The sequence below is a fragment of the Podarcis erhardii genome (genome assembly GCF_964252035.2).
Source record: "Podarcis erhardii genome assembly, chromosome: 10".
Lineage (NCBI taxonomy): Eukaryota > Metazoa > Chordata > Lepidosauria > Squamata > Lacertidae > Podarcis > Podarcis erhardii.
The window spans coordinates 57,369,913-57,387,969 of NC_138500.1; the positions used below are offsets into that span (position 1 = coordinate 57,369,913).

An 18,057-nucleotide genomic window follows, 5' to 3' on the forward strand; every position below is an offset into this window, starting at 1 on the left:
CAGCTTGCATTAAATAGCCACACACAAGGCATGCAAGCTCCATCCCCAAGTCATTCTTAGACTTCTTATTGGGTGAGCAACACAGCCAAGCAACACAGTTGGAGCCTCCCTCCTCCCTGGCCGGCAGGGAGCGAGGGAGAGGAGCTGCTTCCTTTGAAATTTAAGGGACATCATTTAAGGGACATCCATCAATAAGGGACAGCAGCGGGACATGGTGCTGGAATAAGGGACTGACCCTTCAAATAAGGGACACTTGACAGCTATGACTAGGGGTCCTGGATTTCAAAGGGAAAGGGAAGTTTCCACGAAAGAAGCCAAATTTTTCATCATCCAGTTAGAACATATTTATTCTTTTAGTGCTACATGTGTGTTTTTGCAGTAGGAAACATTAATGTCTAGAAGTAGACCCTGTTTTACATTTTGTGGTCTGTTAAACAAGTGGCCAAGGAAAGATTTCAAAGCACCTGCATTTAAATCAAGAGTTTATGAAGAAAGTGTTTGGGTCAACTCCTTCCAGAAGCAGAACAATCCTGTACAAAAGCTTTCTGTCTAGACGCTTTGGAAATGAGAGGCTAGATGATCTATTATCCTGTTTTCCAAAACTGACTTGTGCAATGTTTTTAGGAACTATTTTTAACCGTTATCGCTGCCTGTGAAGGAAAATTACTGCTTGGTTTGGCTATGTTCCAGTCAGGCTGTTTTATTTCTAAGTATATATTCTGTCAAAGTTTTATTTGCTAATTAAAAGCACAAAAATGAAATGGCTATTGTTTCTACTGGACCATTAGTAGTAGTAGGCTTGACTAAAACATTTAGAATTCTTGAATCTTTCCAAGGTCAGATATTACAAACACACACACACACACACACAAATTTTGCTTTCTTCCTTTAGAGAAAAGTTGTAAAACATTTATGTCATCCTTATTCATATTAAAAAGGTAAAGGGACCCCTGACCATTAGGTCCAATCGTGGCCAACTCTGGGGTTGCGGCGCTCATCTCGCTTTATTGGCCGAGGGAGCCGGCCTACTGAGCGTCTTGGGCTTGCTGATCAGAAGGTTGGCGATTTGAATCCCCTCGACAGGGTGAGCTCCTGTTGCTCTGTCCCAGCTCCTGCCAACCTAGCAGTTCTAAAGCACACCAGTGCAAATAGATAAATAGGTATCGCTGTGGTGGGAAGGTAAACGGCATTTCTGTGCGTTCTGGTTTCCGTCACAGTGTTCCATTGTGCCAGAAGCAGTTTAGTCATGCTGGCCACATGACCCAGAAAGCTGTCTGTGGACAAATGCCGACTCCCTCGGCCTAAGAGCGAGATGAGCGCCACAACCCCATAGTTGCCTTTGACTGGGCTTAACTGTCCAGGGGTCCTTTACCTTTTTTACCTTACCTGTGAGAAGGGTCTCAGTGGCAGTCTCTGTCTAGAAGCCATAGAGCTTCCCTCTGTGGAGGGCCACCTTAGTAGATCTGCATCTTGAGTGGCCCTCCATCCCAGGCATGATCCTTCTTAAATGTACAGTAAGCCCTCCATCCGGATGCTGATAATGGATAAACAACCAATGCCTGAGCCAAAATCTACCTACATCTGTAATCAATAAAAGTTGTGGCCAATTTTAAATCACTAAACGTTGCCCTGCCTGTTTTGTTTGCATCTGTTGTTTCCTTGGTTTTGCCCTCCAGGAAGGGAGCACTGCAGGCAGGTCTGCAATTGTCTCTCTTTGTGAGGTTGCTTCCACCAGAAGGCCTCAATAAACAGGGACAGGACTAGGGTTGCCATACGTCCGGAATTTGCTGGACATATCCGGAATACAGCAGTGTCCGGCCGAAATCAGCAAAAAGAAAAATTGCTAGGAAAAATCCAGCCCATGTCGATAGTGATTTATTGTATTTTAATATTTAGTTGGAAGCTGCCCAGATGGGTGGGGTATAAATAAATTATTATTTTATTATTATTATTATTATTATTATTATTATTATTATTATTACCCATCCTCCATAAAAATAGCTCCAAAATGGCATTTTAAACCTTTTTTTTTTTTTTGCTGTCCAGATTTTTGTCGTTTGAAATATGGCAACCCTAGACAGTACGCAATAGACTCTGAGGAGTAGGTCCAAGTGGGAGGGATGCTGAACTGTCCAAAGTGTTGGAAAATGATTACCTGCAAACAAAAGAGTCATGGCAGAAGAGTGTGATACATTGGGACTGTCTTTTTATTTATTTTTATTCTCATGTAAAGGATCATGTGGAGGAGATGACCGTGTGAACCAGGATGCATGCAGAGACACCCAGCAGGCATTTCCGCAATGGCAAAAATTGTGTTTCTGGAGTCAAGGATTTGGAGAGTTTGGGGGTTCAGTTTAAGCGACAGTTTTTGATGTATTGCACTGTTTGGCTGGATGATGTAACTGTAATCACAGTTAAGACGAATCAACAGACACTGTGTGTGTGTGTACACACACTAATATTTGGTTTGCCTAAACTGTCAAATTCTAGTCCAGATGAAAAGGTTTTGTAAAAGTTGTGAAAGTTAGCTAGATTTTGGCAAGTTTCCAGGAGAAAGGAATTCCACAGCTGTGGGTTAGGCACTAAAATTGTCTCGCTGTGTTCCTTTGCCGGCTGTCCTTACCGGGCACACAGATAGTAAACTCAAGCCGGCATTCTCCCTTGAACCTCCAGATTCCACTGGGGCCTAGCGTAGATGAGAACATGACTCATAGGTATGTTAGACTCTACTGGTGTAGGACTTTATGTATTAAAAAAACTTGGGTGACTGCCAAATTCTGCTTAAAGTGGAATCTGGCTTAACATTTACTTTCTATTACAGTGAAATAGCATTGTAAAACAGCTCGCTTACTGAAAGCTGTCGTTTCCCATCAAATCCACTGCAGATTCATTGATATTTATCAAGGAAAATATTGAACCCTTCGCACCATGTGACAACTGGTATTCTGCTTTCTTACAATAGCTTCATCAGTCTCTTTATCCTCACTGTATTCCAGTCCTTCTGTGCCAAACTGCCTTCCATAATGAAGCCCATGGTGGCATTTCTGCCAGTGCTGGCTTGGCATTGTCTTGTGTGCATACATTCATTCATACAACTTTGCATTTACTCATAGAACACATGATCATATGTTTCTGTTCATCAGGATCTCAGGATGAAGCTACATGAGGCATAACGGATGCACAAAGTATTAAACGTTTGCAAATAGTGAGACATCACCTTGCCAACAAAGGTCCGTATAGTTAAAGCTATGGTTTTCCCGGTAGTGATGTATGGAACTGAGAGCTGGACCATAATGAAGGCTGATCGCCAAAGAATTGATGCTTTTGAATTATGGTGCTGGAGGAGACTCTTGAGAGTCCCATGCATTGCAAGTAGATCAAACCTATCCATTCTTAAGGAAATCAGCCCTGAGTGCTCACTGGAAGGACAGATCATGAAGATGAGACTCCAATACTTTGGCCACCTCATGAGAATAGAAGACTCCCTGGAAAAGACCCTGATGTTGGGAAAGATGGAGAGCACAAGGAGAAGGGGACGACAGAGGACGAGATGGTTGGATAGTGTTCTCGAAGCTACCAGCATGAGTTTGACCAAACTGCGGGAGGCAGTGGAAGACAGGTGTGCCTGGCATGCTCTGGTCCATGGGGTCACAAAGAGTCAGACACATCTAAATGACTAAACAACAACAACAAATAGTGAGGTTGTGCAGGACATAACCCAGTCTGGACCTTGACACAGGGAAGAGGAACTTGTCGCATTGCACCATTCCTCCATTGGTTGCCCCCCCCATTACTATTTGCACTTTTAAGAAAAGCACACATGTGCTCTGTCCAATATAAATCAGGACCCTTTGCAGCTGCTATCTGCAAAAGTTTAAAGAGATTAGTGATGCATTCAGCTGTAATCTTTGCCACATCTAGTTTGGCTGTAGCCTCCAGGTCCACAGCAATAGAGGGGAGCCCTTGTTTGAAAGACTACAAAACCCAAGGCGCAGCGTAATTGTGTGAAATATCATCTGCATAATTGTTTGATGCCTTCAGTTGAATTCAAACCAGAAGCTGAATTTTCCATGAAATGCCACTGCTTGCGAACATATCTTAATTCCCCCCACCCTCCTCTCTTTTCATGACAGAATTTCTCCAGTTGGTTTTGCATAATCCCAGTAAAAAACACTCTTTGAATTATATTCAGAAGAAAATAGGGAGGCAGACATTTGAAGCAATAGGAGACTTTAGTAGCCCTTGAGGCTAACTGAGAATAAGAATATAATGGGGAAGGAAATTTCAGAAGAAGATAGCAGAAAGGGGTAAAAAGGGATGAAGGGGTGTTTTGAGGTAAAATTGTACTTCGAATCATTGTACTCCCTGCAATGCAGGAATACCTAATCTCTCACTGTTGAATAAATAGGTTATAAATACAACCTCAGCTGGCCGAGCATGAATTACAAGAGTGTGCAACACAACACCGTTGAAATCCTAACTTCCTCTTTACTCCTGGTTACTTTTGCTTCTGAGCACAATGCATTTGCTGCCTGGAATATTTTGAAACTTCTTGCCTGACACGTTTGTTCAACATATTTCATAAAATGTGAATGGAATAGTTTCAACTAGCATCAACTGTACTGATTGTAGTCAGGGAAAGAGGTATACTCTATATTAAAAACAGAGACATGTTTGTCGTTCATCAAAGAGCTTAACACAGTTATGTGTTTGCCCCCCTGCAAAGAATTTTATACTTGAGCCAAGTGTAACATAAACCTACTTCCTGCGACTGGGAAAATATGGCTGTAAGCGTCACTTTATATCTGGCTATCGGGCACCTCAACAACTGGAAGCATTTTGACTGACACTCATTTATAGTGAAACATATAGCCAACACCCAAAGACCCACAATTCCATGTTTGCATAATGTCTCCTGTAAACACTCCTTGGCATCAGTTTAGCAAATACGAAATTTATCTGGCAGCCCTCTAACTTTCCAGTTTTGTTTTTGCATGGTGGATGTACAGTGTACAGTGGTACCTCGGGTTAAAAACTTAATTCGTTCTGGAGGTCCGTTTTTAACCTGAAACTGTTCTTAACCTGAAGTACCACTTTAGCTAATGGGGCCTCCCACTGCCCCTGTACCGCCAGCACACAATTTCTGTTCTCATCCTGAAGCAAAGTTCGTAACCAGAGGTACCATTTCTGGGTTAGCAGAGTCTGTAACCTGAAGCGTCTGTAACCTGAAGCATCTGTAACCCGAGGTAGCACTGTACACGCAAGCAAAATTCCAGATTAAAGCTTCTGCACAATTACATTCCCAACGGGAACTTGAAACTTTGTATTTTGTGGTTACCAGATAGTCTTGCCACAGTTACTATGCATGCTCTAACAACAAGTAGATATGAAACATTTTGCATAGGGGGTTGTGTTTAAAGTCGTCTGAGAAATTTCAGAATCTAGCAGCCAGATTGATGCCATTAGTCTTAAAAATTAGTCAGTTTCCCAGAGTCTCCAACATTTCTCCGATGACAATAGGGACGTCCTATTCCATAATAATAAATCTATTATTTATATCCCACCCATCTGATTGGGTTGCTGGGGCCACTCTGGGCAGTTTTCAATGTACAGTGGTACCTATTCGAACGACGTGGCTCCCGAACAAACCGGCTTCCAAACACCGCAAACTTGGAAGTGAGTGTTCCAGTTTGTGAACATTTTTTGGAAGCCAAACATCCAACGCAGCTTCCGCTTGAGTGCAGGAAGCTCCTGCAGCCAATCGGAAGCCACGCCTCGGTTTTCAAATGGTTTTGGGAGTCGAACGGACTCCCGGAACAGATTAAGTTCGAGAACCAAGGTACTACTGTATATAAAAACAGCTTGGGACCACTGTATCTGAGCAACTGACTCCTTCCATGTGGGCTCTGGTCCCTTTCACCACTCTAGTGCAGCCAAATATACAACCTTTTCGTGGTGGCACCCAAGCTATGAAATATTCTCTCCAGGTACACCTGTATGGTATCTGTTTTACTTGTTTTCAAAGGCAGATTTTGGGGGCAGTGCGCGGATTTTCACATCCTGTCTGTAGAGAACAAGTGAGAAGAACAATTCATGTATAAAGGAGCCAGCATATAAAAAATGAAACTCTGCATGAATGATCTCCTAATTTTGGGTTTGTCCTGGGAACTACAAGGAGAACCTGTGTTCTGTGTCCCTTGTTGCACTTCTGGGGTAAATGCAGTTTCAAAACTATTTAGTCAAGGTGGATTCAGACAACCAGCTAACAACTCCTATGGGAATTATCTTACTAGGTGGGAATTTTCTTTCCACCCCTAGGAAGTAAAAATGACTGTCCCCTAGTGAGTCAGAATGTAACTAGATATTCAAATGTCACATGACTACATTACTATTGTAATTATTGCATAAATAATATGGTTGTCTGAAACTGCTCCCAGGAAAAACATATACTATTTTGCATGTGATAGCATTTCACGGTCCTGTGTGTTGCCTTATATAGCTTACGAATACCCCTTTTACTTGTTTTAGATGGAGGACTCCATTTTTAAATTCTTTGGAAGTCAGACAAGGACAGTAATCCTGTACATCCCGTCTTCCGGCAGTGAAGAAGACCTCCTGTTATATCGGCACATCCTTGCACAGCACCGTTATAGAGTTACAGTCCTTGAAGACAGGAAACTGAGTGAACATGCAATCCCCAATCCAGGTGAGAAGACTTGACGGAGCCGTAATATTTTCCCAACTGTAACACGATCAGATCATGAGGGAGAGGAGAGTTTAGTGACCATATATTCCACAGATTATTATTCAGAGGGTTTCCAAGTTGAATCAGATCGTGATCTAGGGTTACTGCATACTTTTTAAATTTTATTTGCAGTTTTCTTTCATCTCAGTCACAGTGCAAACGGCAAAAGGCAGCTTGAAATTTGCATAAGTGCATGCATTAGTATTTAATCCAGCTCAATTGCACTCCCACTACTGATGTTTGAAGCCAGGTACACATACCGTTAGCCGCAATCCATATTTATCATGGGAAACACTTCTGTTTTATTTGTTTACAATCAAACCAGCTTCCACCTGATTTGAAAATGCAAATCACGGTTAAGCTGAGGTGTGTACCTTAGAGACAGCCACTGCACATGTGCAGACGACAGCTTTGCTGAGTCAGAATTTGGGGGCAGGGTGGGGTTGCAGGCACAGAGAAACAAACTTGGTGAATACATCCCTGCCCCCTCCCTGGTGTGTACAGCATTGTAAAAATGTGATTTGAAACACAGTGGGAGTGAGGGGTGGGAATGACGTTGCTGCATTTTAAGTTGCAAATATGTACTTAAGCCTTAGGTTAGGTTCCATACATTTGAAGCTCATCCAACAAATGACTCTCCATTCCCACCCACCCCAAATCCTGAGAACTGTTAATTCCACCTCACAGAGGTATAATTCCCAGCACCCTTAAAACAAAACTGCAATTCTCAGGATTCTCTGAGAGAACTAATGTAGAACTGCCAAAAGTCTGGATTTTCCTGGAGATATCTGGGATTTGTCCATTGGAAATATCATCTGGATGGAATTTCCTGAAATTACGAAAAATGTCCAGGAAAACCTGGACGTATGGCAACCCATGTTGGAAATGTTGATTTTTGGGGGGGAAATTTCCTTAAAAATAGCTGGAAAATTTCTTCTTCTTCTTCATCATCATTATTGTTATTATTATTATTATTATTTTGCAAAGAAAGCTCAACAACTTTGTGTCTGGGTTTCCACTTTTTGAAATATGGGAACCCTAACTAATGTGCTTTAAATGTGCATTTAGTCTGGCATCTAAAGGGCTTGAAGGAAGGAGCCAATCTGATCTCCTGGGATAGGAAGTTTCAAAGTCTTGGCACCACAACACAAAAGGCCCTGCCAGTGTGTTCCCATCAGCTATACCTCTAATAGGGGCAGGACACAGAGCAAAACACAGACACATTGATCCGAGTGGATGGGAAGGATTACATAAATGTGTGAATGATGTTCAGCCTGGAGGCAGTGTCAGGCTGCCTGCTTCTCAGCTGTGTCAGGCTGCCTGCTTCTCAGCTGTGAGGAGTGTGTGATTTATGGCCAGCATAGATAACTCTTTTCCTTAAAGGTTTGTAATCAAATACACTCTGACGCACTGTGTGGTTCACCAGTACAGGTGAAGTTTATTCATGTTCTGAGATCAGCAGTAATAATTCCTTACATCCCCCACCCCCCGCAGCCGTAAAAGGGGATTTAAAGGCTTTTTTTCAACGTCCAGATGTACCTGCAGCCTTGCCCTTTGGGAATTGTATGGAAAACATCAAACAGGCGACATTTTTAATTTGGGGGACGTCTGCTTCATGAGTTGGAAGGGTTTGTAGCTTGCTTATGTTTCCAGATTTACGAATAAGCTTTTTGAATAAATTTGAGAAATGAAGTAACTTGCTTACATACCAAAGCGATGATCTTCTCTATAACAGATGGAAAATCGTTCCTTTTTTCTTGCTAGCAAATAACATTTCCGTGTGTTTTTGCAAGCACAGTACTCGACGTGCTCGTTTCTGAAAGCATATGCTTTATGTTGTGTCATAACATTTTCCTAGCAGAATGGTTCTGATGTATAAAAACATGCTCCTATTTAAAAGAGTCAGGCTTTACATACTGAAACAGATGAACTGAAAATGGTAGGATGAGGAGATAAGAATCACTTCTCCTTGTATAATGTAATTATCCGAGGTTTCTTCCTCCTTACTTTCAGGTTTCCAAATTCTGCCTCATTTATCTATATCCTAGAGTTAAGAGGAGTATTTTAAGGAGTTTTGAAACACTGGCTTTGACGTAAACCAACAGATCAGAGTGATAATGGAGAGAGAAACATTTATTTTTTTATCTCTACCCTTTGAATACATAATAGTTGTGCAGCAGTTAAGATTATTATGTGAAGTCCATGCTTTAATCCTTTGGGCTACTTCTTCATTTGAACCACTCATGGGGCCAGGAGTTGCCTAGAGAGTAGTAAAGCTTACGTTTGCATGCAAAGAATCCAAGTTCAATTCCTGGCATCTTCAATTAAAAGGACAAGGTAGCAGAACAAATCTAATGCCTGAGTTCTTGAATGCTGATGCCAGCCAGAGAGAGCACAATGCTAGGCTAAATGAGCAAATGATTTGACCTACTCTAACATAGCTTCCTATGTCCCTAATATATCAGACCCTCCATGTGTCTCTATTTTCGAGGGATGGTCCCAGATTTACAGAAGCCATCCCAGTTTCTGATTTGATCCCATAATGTCCCGCTTTTCCTTAGGATGCCCCTATTTTCATCAGAGAAATGTTGGAGGGAATGCAGTTTTGCGACCCTCGAGCTAAGGAGATAAGTACAGTGGTACCTCGGATTAAGAACTTAATTCGTTCTGGAGGTCCGTTCTTAACCTGAAACTGTTCTTAACCTGAGGTACCACTTTAGCTAATGGAGCACAGTTTCTGTTCTCATCCTGAAGCAAAGTTCTTAACCTGAGGTACTATTTCTGGGTTAGTGGAGTCTGTAACCTGAAGTGTCTGTAACCCGAGGTACCACTGTAACTATAAAACCATTTGAAGGCATTTGAAGGCAGCCCTGTAGAGGGAAGCTTTTTAAAATGTTCAGCGTTTTATTATGTTTTTTATATATGTTGAAAGCTGCCCAAAGTGGCTGAGGCAACCTAATCAGTCCCTACTTTGAAAAATTTTGGTGGGCACTTGGCTCCTCTTTCCCTCCCTAGATGGCACCCCTGCAATAGTAAAGTTAAAAAGATAAAGGACCCCTGGATGGTTAAGTCCAGTCAAAGACGGCTATGGGGCTGTGGCGCTCATCTTGCTTTAGGCTGAGGGAGTTAGCGTTTGTCCTCAGACAGCTTTATGGGTCACGTGGCCAGCATGACTAAACCGCTTCTGGCACAAAGGGACACTGTGACGGAAACCAGAGCGCATAGAAACGCCGTTTACTTTCCCGTCGCAGTGGTACCTATTTATCTACTTGCACTGGTATGCTTTAGAACTGCTAGGTTGGCAGGAGCTGGAACAGAGCAACGGGAGCTCACCCCATTACGGGGATTCGAACCGCCAACCTTCCAAGAGGCTCAGTGGTTTAGACCACAGTGCCATCCACATCCCTTAGTAGTAACCCTCATATATCCCTATCAACTTCTCTAGGAATGGACAGCTAGTAAATAACTATATTCCTTAAATTTCAGGCTGTTCATCCACAGCTACACTTGCTCCTATTGCTTCTATACATGGACCATATCTTCTGCCTCTTCTTGCTCTTATTACAATCCTGTGTAATCAGAACATGTCATCCAAAGATAGCTACTTCCTCTTCTTTCTGAAGAGGACACACACACACACACACACACACACACACATCCAAAGAAGGATGTAAATTCCTGCGCAGCTTTTGGCCCAACAGTCCTATGCAGCTGCTGAAAAGGAGGCAGAATTAGCCATTTGGGTTGAGGTTGGGGAGGGGAGAATCACAAAATTATAATGGGAGGGACACAACACAGCTGCCGTTCTGAGCTACAGTTACTAAGACGCTCTTACTCATTTTACTTGCCAATCGACTGCATTTATTTTTACACCAGTTTACTTAGCGTACGTAGGATCTCTTGCTGAAGTCTGGTTTTGCCAAAAAAGACCTTTTAGAACAGACATAAATAGACGCGAGTAAATTCAGAGTACATAAACCATATGACAGAAGGGCATAAAATGCAGAACGTATTAGGAAATGTTAAAGGCACTGGTTTTGTCGGCCAGGAGAAGGAACCAAGTTAAGAGGGGGCGTAATGGCTCTTTTGCCACTAAAGAAAGGAAAAGGCAGAGTAGCTACAATCCACAAACCCACACAAATCTAGCTGGAGGAACTAAGTAGGCAGCTTTCAGTGTTCAAAAGGAATTTGGCTGTGGAAACTGGTTTCCTGGTGGAGTTGCAGGATCTTCGACAAGCTGTAATCAGGAAAACAGGCAATGCCCTTTCCAGCTCCTGCTGTTACAAAACCCAGTTCTGAGGTACTTCTTGGCATGTAATGTTACCAGAAGAAGAAATTTTCCATATCAGTTTTGCGAGGCAACTATTCCGTATGAATGTACTCTCATTCAGCAAGAGTCGATACTTTATGGGACTGGCCAGGACTTATGGGAGCGGAAGTCCAAAACATTTGAAGGCCACCATGCCTCTTTTCAAGGAGCAGTCCCGGATTTACAGAAGCCATCCTGGTTTCTGATTTGATCCCGGAACATCCTGCTTTTCCTTAGGACAAGCATCCCCAACCTGTGGCCCTCCAGATGTTTTGGCCTAAAACTCCCATGATCCCTAGCTAACAGGACCAGTGGTCAGGGATGATGGGAATTGTAGTCCAAAACATCTGGAGGGCCGAAGGTTGGGGATGCCTGCCTTAGGATGTCCCTATTTTCATCAGAGAAATTTGGCGGGGTATGGAGTTATGCGACCCCTGAGGCAAGGGGATCATTATTATTGAATAAAAAGGTAAAAGACCCCTGACAGTTAAGTCTAGTCGCAAACGACTCTGGGGTTGCGGTGCTCATCTTGCTTTGCTGGCCAAGGGAGCCAGCATTTGTTCGCAGACAGTTTTGGACCACAGTGCCACCCGCATCCCTGTTTTCATTGGAGAAATGTTGGAGGGTATGGAATAGGATGTTTCCAGGGGGTTTTTTCCCAGCTGGAATTGACCAGGAACTCAGCTGCAGCACCTCTCAGGCAGGCGTCATTGCCATTCTATGCGAACGAGGGAGGCATTCATGGTGAGTTCCGGCACCTCTTTTTCTAGAAAAATAGCACTGGACGACCCTTTTTTCATCAGAGAAATGTTGGAGGATATGGAGAAGGCTCCAGTATAGCCACAACATGAGTCCATTTATACTCCCAACAGAATCAAATGGTGAAGCTTTTTGTAGACTGTGGCACTTCAGGTGGAGTTCACGCAAAATTCTTACACACATGTAAAAAGCGGCACATGCAGAAGGGTAGGCCAAATTTCTCCTAGTAGCCAGGTATGTGCCTCATCTTCTGCATGCGTACAAATAGCACAAATAGAGGAAGAAAGGTATGTTCAACTTCCAATAGCAGCCAGTTACGTATTGTACTGTGGAGAGTGTATTAACTTATGGTTTGTGTGTGTGGTTTGGGAGCTGCACGGTTAGGGAAAAAACAATGCTGTCCAGGGTTGTAAAGACTGTGGAAAGAATAATTGGGTGCACTTTTCCCACCTTGGATCAAATCTATGCTTCCAGGTGCCATAAGAAAGCTGCAGAGATAGTGCAGGATAGTGCTCACCCCAGAAATGATCTCTTCCAGCTTCTGCCTTCTAGAAGAAAGCACAGGGTTATATAGACTAGGACTAGCCGCCTGAGAAACAGCTTCTATCTAAATGCGATTTTGGTTTTAAACACAGTGTAAGGTAGTCTCTATGGGAGTATATTGTATTTAATTATGGGGTATCAGAGTTTTTAGGGGGTCAACCAGGCTAGGATAGCTGGGATAGCAGGCTTATTGGTTTTTGAATGTCTGATGTAGATTTTTTTCAATTTCATTGTTCTGTATGGGACAATGACAATAAAGATTATCGTATCGTATATAACCTAATATGTGATTGTAGAATTCAAGCAGTGCATGCAAGTCTTCTTTCATCAAAATAAATAGCTATAGCAAACGGAAATAAAAGCACCAGATGCCCTGAAGGGAAAAATGCTATAGTGTTCTGTAAACATCTGGATGCCATTTTCAATTAGGACTGAAGGACCCGCCTTTTAAAGGAACTGAAATATGTTTTTAAAAATAAATAAATGGGACACTAGGCATTCTGTTCTTTTCATGCCTGGGGGGTAAAGGAAACACCATGGATAGAGAGGTCACAAGAAGCTCAGCTTTTCTAAACAAGAAAGTCTGAGAAATTTAAAGTGAATTGAACTCAAGTTCCAGCAGTATAAACAGTCCAACAGAGTTAAGGTTAAATAAACATGCCTTGGGACCCACCGATTCTAGTAGAAGCACAAATGTTCTTGTGCCATTAATGCATCCATTCTAGAGTAACCACAAGAGAAACATCTTAGTAATAAAGTCAAGCAATAAATAATTAAATTGTGCAGTAAATAGCTTAAAAAGTACCACAACATTCTTGCCTTATTTTCTCTTAAACGGAAGATGTGAGCACAACTGGCCCAGGACAAGCAACACTTATTTCTTAATTCAGAGCATATGTTGCAGGCATTAATTTTTTTTTTCCTTTGGAAAGCAAAATATTCATTTCAGTTGCACCCTTTAGTCCCATCTTTCAGCAGAGTACGCCTGTAAACAAAAGCTGTGGAATGATAATAACACATTCTTACAGTTTAGCATTGCTTGTATAGAGATGAGTAGATTGTCGTGCAACTTTTGAGCGTTTCAGTTTACAGTGAAAACTTTCTGAAGCTTAAGGAGGGTGAAAGAGCAAGGCGGGGTAGGATGCTTAATTTCAAAAGTATCGTAATGCTGCAAAGAACTGTTAAAACACTGAACCCTTCATAAACATGCACAATAGGCATTTCTTTGAAATCTGTTTCCAGCCTTAAATTACACAATTGGGGTCTCAACCTCCGCCACCCTCAAAGAACCAGAGTTTCTTTCATTTTGTAACAAGGTTCTCAGTAGTTCACAATTATTTGTAGGTACAGAACAGCTTCAGACGTTGATAACTGGTCACAAAAACATAGCATATCCTGCATTTATTTAATTTGCTTATTTTGAAGCGGGTTTCTGTTTCTTATGGATGCGAAGATAGTCTTGAAAATGTGTGAGCCCTGGGTGCTTTGATAATCCAACGGGTTTAGCTTACCATGTGGAGAATGTAGTTGCACGGGCCTAGATAATTTTTCCAAGCAAACCTTTTGGCCAATTCTATCCAATTTATTTATTTTTTTGTTGGTCAAGGTAGATGGGCGGGTGGATGATTGGACCTATTTTCATGCAAACAAACTCTGCACAAATTCTAGATATATACAAATTCCGATGTAAGCTAGCTGGAGGTTCAAAAAAGCACACCCAAAGGCATATCCCACTGAAATCAATGAACAGCATCCCCAATGGATGTGCATTTTGATCCATGTCCTTTTAAAATATATATATTTTAATACTTTTCAGGTTTATACATTTCATTAATTTTACAATCGTTTTAAAATGTCAAAGTTTGACTCCCTTCCCCTTCTTTCTGCAGTTCCTTAAATTTATTTTTTAATATCTTCTGCATACCCAAATTCATTTAATTATCTACTTTAAATATATACTCTTATGAAGCTGCAGATTATTACAATAATCTTGTTTTTTATCTGTTTGCAATTTATCTGTAAATATTCAAGAAACCATTTCCGTTATTTTATAAAAAGTTTGCTATCTTGATTTCTTATTCTTCTGGTAAGTTTCTCCATTTCAGCATATTCCATAAGTTTTTATATCCATTCTTCCTTTGCTGGGACTTCTGCTTCTTTCCATTTGGGGGCAAGTAACATTCTTGCCACTGTAGTTGCGTACATGAACACGTTTCTATACAATTTAGGTAGTTCTGTCCCTATAATTCCCAAGAGAAAGGCTTCTGAGTTGTTGTTTTACAAACGTTATTTTGAACATCTTTTCCATTTCTGCTGACCCTAAATTAGTGGTTGTGTGACTTGGCCCAGTAAACAGAATCAGTTACATAAAACATTGTTTGCAATAGGGACCCGGTTGTAGGAAAGTCAATGGGTAAAGTCAATGGGTGAAGGTTCCCACTGTACTAGGGTGAGGGTTCAGAGCAGCAGCTAACAGTATGGGGAGCTAAGAGAGATGTGATTTCAGAGGGCAATCTATGATTCTATGATTCTAGGATGGTTGGCATGCTGGGGCATTATCAAATGTGCTGCTGGAGAGGTTCCGGGCATGGAGGGAAGTTGAAAATGTTGTAATCTGCTTGCAAGGGGAGTCAGAAGAAGAAGAAGAAGAGTTTGGATTTGATATCCTGCTTTATCACTACCCGAAGGAGCCTCAAAGCGGCTAACATTCTCCTTTCCCTTCCTCCCCCACAACAAACACTCTGTGAGGTGAGTGGGGCTGAGAGACTTCAGAGAAGTGTGACTAGCCCCAGGTCACCCAGCAGCTGCATGTGAAGGAGCGGAGACGCGAACCCGGTTCCCCAGATTATGAGTCTATCACTCTTAACCACTACACCACACTGGCTCAGAGTCAGAACTCGGGAGCAGCTCTTTCTCATACTATAGTCTCCTTGGATGCCAGAGGCTATTCCAGAAAGAAAGAAAAAGCGCTGTAGTTTTAGGTTCAGATATTCTGGAGGGAGAAGTTCTGGCTTAGAAACCAGCTCTTGACAGATGCATCCAGTATGTAGGAAGCAGTACTTGGGACTGCCAATATGATGAGCACATTCTGCAAAAGTTTGAAGGTTCATCCAAAGTACCAAGGTCCAGGACAGAAACAGGAAAGCACGATGTGCTAGGATTTCTGTTATTTGTTTGCAGTTGCAAAGGTGTCTTCATCTTGAAATAAATAGATGTTGGTACGTCTTTCTTTTCGTTAGGCCTTTCATGGTGCCTTAAAGCTGTAAAGTCTCGTTTATTTTCCTGTTTATAGAGATGTTTGTGTATTCATCCTGACAGTGTTTAATTCGTTCCACGGACACAGAAGATAAATAACAATGGTGCTGTGAATGGAGAAGGCACTATTCCTAATGCATATCAAGACAATTCTGTTGGGTAGACTCATTCACGTTGATTAACAGAGTTGACTGGGTTACATTTATCTTTCTGTCCCTCTGGATTAGCCAGATGATGTTTTCCTGTGCTCTTGATTCTTCTGTGGGGTGTAAAACTGGGATTCTAACAGCTGCCCAGGGGGAAAGCAGGCATCTTTTCTGTGGGATCATCCTGTAGCGATGGCAGGATGTTGTCAAGAGAGCAGAGTGCTGCTATTTGATGTGTGTACCTTAATACAGTCTTCATTTATTTTGCCTGTAAAGGAAAGCTAAACAGACAACAATGGTAGCAAACCCGGCTTAAATTCAGTTTTACTAATTCATGCGTCAGGCTTGTGGCTCTCATTATGTTTGTTTCCCCTCCATTTTAGGGTCTTCAAAATTTAAATATTTACTTTTCCTATATACTACCATTCATACAGAAATTTTGCATTATTACCGTGATATCCAAATCTAGTCAAATATCCAAATCTAGCGGACCCGTTTGACTCTGAAGACAGCTTAGTCAGATGTATAGTCAACAAGTTCTATGTTTTACTTTGCTTGAGATTGTGGAAGGAATTTGTGTGTGGTTGCAGCTGGCTCTTATATACTAATAAATAATGATTTAATAGCCCTCTTCATATCTTCAGTAGCTTGTTGCTGTAAACGGAAACAGTACTGCACAGTTGTTTGTCATTGCGATAATCAGATTTTAATAGCTGTCTCTTGCCTGCCACCGAATTGTTGCTTCCAAGATGGATCCCACAAAGGTTGGCAACTGATCAGGGAGGGAAAACCAGCCAGGCCTGCCCTTCTGCCTTTAATAACAGTTTTCAAAAATTAGCAGGTGATAACATGATGGTAAATGATGGTGATAATGTCTGGACAGTGGCAAGTTGAAAAGTTGCAACCTCCCACCTGTCCTGGTACATACTTGTCCCATAACTGTGGCGGTTTTTGGAGACATCTCTCAAGTCAGGAGTAAGTATTGGCACTTGAATTCCTAGGACAGCTGGCAGCTGCCCAAGGCTCCAGTCCCCCAGTAGTTGACACCTGCTCCAGTCCCTCCACAATGGGCAGCTGTGGCTGCGAACCTCAATTTTAATTTCACACAACCCCCTGGAGCAACATTACGGCAGGCATTCCAGGGCATTGTGGGAAAGCAAAATGGCATCTCCCTTGGAGTGTTCTTTGCTGTGTGGCAAGCCTAAAGGCATAGCCTCCAACATTTCTCCCATAAAAATAGGGACGTCCTAAGGGAAACATAGGGATGTGGGTGGCGCTGTGGGTTAAACCAGCATTTCCCAACCTTGGGCCTCCAGCTGTTTTTGGACTACAACTCCCATAATCCTCAGCTAGCAAGACCAGTGATCAGGGATGATGGGAATTGTAGTTCAAAAACATCTGGAGGCCCAAGGTTGGTAAACACTGGGTTAAACCACAGAGCCTAGGACTTGCCAATCAGAAGGTCAGCGGTTCGAATCCCTGTGATGGGGTGAGTTCCCGTTGCTCGGTTCCTGCTCCTGCCCACCTAGCAGTTGGAAAGGATGTCAAAGTGCAAGTAGATAAACAGGTACCGCTCCAGGGGGAAGGTAAATGGTGTTTCTGTGCGCTGCTCTGGTTCGCCAGAAGCGGCTTAGTCATGCTGGCCACATGACCCGGAAGCTGTACGCTGGCTCCCTCAGCCAATAAAGTGAGATGGCCGCCGCAACCCTAGAGTTGGTCACGACTGGACCTAATGGTTAGGGATCCTTTTTTTTTAAGGAAAACAGGGACATTCTGGGATCGAATCAGAAACTGGGATGGCTTCTGTAAATCCGGGACTGTCCCTGGAAAATAGGGGCACTTCGAGGGTCTGTAGAGAAGGCACTTTGCCCAGGTTACCTTCATTCTTCGAACCACCCCTGTCTCAAGTACACATCTCATGGACTCTGTTTATTTTTTTCATTTCATAAAGTTACACAAGGTAGTTTGCAATGCCACAAAGGGCTATTTTGGGGGTTTCGCACTTTTCTTCTATACGATGCAAAATATTTCTGAAAGTAGCCCAGTTTATTTTAAGCCCGTTTGTCGTATGAGGTCTTTGTTTTTGGTACCTCCGTTTGCAGAATAATATTCTCCCACTCCAAAAGCTCTTTGGATGAAAGAATGTTTGCCTTTCTCCTCCTACCAGCCCTTTGTCCATCTGCATTGCTTGGCCAGCTTAGGCATTCCATGTGGTTCGTTCAGAGGGCAGCGTTCTGAAGAGCGTGTGAGGAGAGAATGTTATCTTGCTGCCATCTGCTATCTTGATGAAAATATTGAGC

The 18,057-nt window shown here is 42.3% G+C and overlaps 1 protein-coding gene across 1 annotated transcript in view; it reads left to right on the forward strand.

Annotated features, from left to right (window-relative positions):
* CPED1 (cadherin like and PC-esterase domain containing 1) overlaps positions 1 to 18,057 on the forward strand; it is a gene marked incomplete at its 5' end in the record, with an annotated part of 117,460 nt that overhangs the window by 11,869 nt on the left and 87,534 nt on the right. The window contains one exon of the mRNA XM_081877864.1: positions 6,529 to 6,706. Coding sequence (XP_081733990.1) covers positions 6,529 to 6,706 — 178 coding nt within the window. The remainder of the gene's footprint in view (positions 1 to 6,528; positions 6,707 to 18,057) is intronic.